At 50.0% G+C, this 1,045-nt stretch overlaps 1 protein-coding gene across 1 annotated transcript in view; it reads left to right on the top strand.

The window, feature by feature from the left end:
- The window catches only part of Rfx8 (RFX family member 8, lacking RFX DNA binding domain), a 55,425-nt gene that overhangs the window by 48,649 nt on the left and 5,731 nt on the right, over positions 1 to 1,045 (top strand). Inside the window, exon 8 of the mRNA XM_021197636.1 lies at positions 853 to 1,040. Within this exon, the coding sequence (XP_021053295.1) occupies positions 853 to 1,040 (188 nt within the window). The remainder of the gene's footprint in view (positions 1 to 852; positions 1,041 to 1,045) is intronic.

Here is a 1,045-nt window from a genome sequence, read left to right as displayed (position 1 = left end):
TGAGCGTTGTTGACCAAGTTTACTGTAGACAAGTCAGACAACTGTCTCACATGCAGGACCCATGCCCCTGCATCCATCAGACATCAGCGAACACTGGGTNAGGAAAATGGTGGGAGCTTTGAAATGGACAAAACCATTATGGCTTTAAGGAGATGGAGTCCACACTTCTGGAATATGCTTTCGTTACTTTACAAGTCTTCAACCTGCAGCCAACCGAAAACCCAAACCCCTCGCACTCACAACCCTCGCAATCAGCTGTCGCCCTGGTGCAGCTGATTCTGCCCAGAGGACGGATCACACCTGTGTCAATTTGTAAACTAAGTGGTCACCGGTCCCCACTGCTGCCTGTGGTTAGTAACTCCAATTCTTCTATCCTTTTACAGCATCTCCTCCAGCCCCTTTCTCATTAATAACTTTAAAAGGTCACACAGGAGCCACAGCTTTGCGTTGNTTTAAAAGTATCTTTAAAGATTGCACCGGCTGGGTCTCCCGTTCTGTTTCCTGGGCAAACATCAAGGGCAGACTTCTCTCCGGTAGAGCAGAGGGGACTACACCTGTCTCCTAAGTAGCGCACTTGCCTCCCTTCTCACACCAGATGGGTATTAACTTCTCTCTTACCGAGTCAGCTCTAGCCTCTGGCCCTCTCTGTCTGTGGCTGACCCGCAGGGCTCCCTGAATAGTAGATAGCTGCAGGGGTCAAAGTTCAAGTCCCTTACCACCAACCACCCCAGCCATTGAGTCCATTCTCTGGTACCAAGTGAGTTAAAAGCCACCTGTTCCCTAGAGATTGACCTTTGCCTCTCTTTCTGCCATTTATCATACATGTTCACCTCTGATGTCATTTAAATGTAGGCGCCTGGCATCTGTTTCATCTCCTGCTCTTGGAATATGTGATTCACATCCTGGAGTCATGCATAGAAGAGGAGGAGGAAGAGGAGGACCTGGGGAGCCTCCAGGACCTGCTGTCAGATGACCAGTTCCTCACCCAGCCAGACCAGGCCCTTTTCCACCCTCTGGATCCTTTGCCAACATCGGAATGTGCAAG

The sequence above is a fragment of the Mus pahari genome, chromosome 5 (assembly GCF_900095145.1).
Source record: "Mus pahari chromosome 5, PAHARI_EIJ_v1.1, whole genome shotgun sequence".
Lineage (NCBI taxonomy): Eukaryota > Metazoa > Chordata > Mammalia > Rodentia > Muridae > Mus > Mus pahari.
The sequence above is the reverse complement of the archived record's forward strand: the minus strand, read 5'-3'. Positions and strand labels throughout refer to the sequence as shown.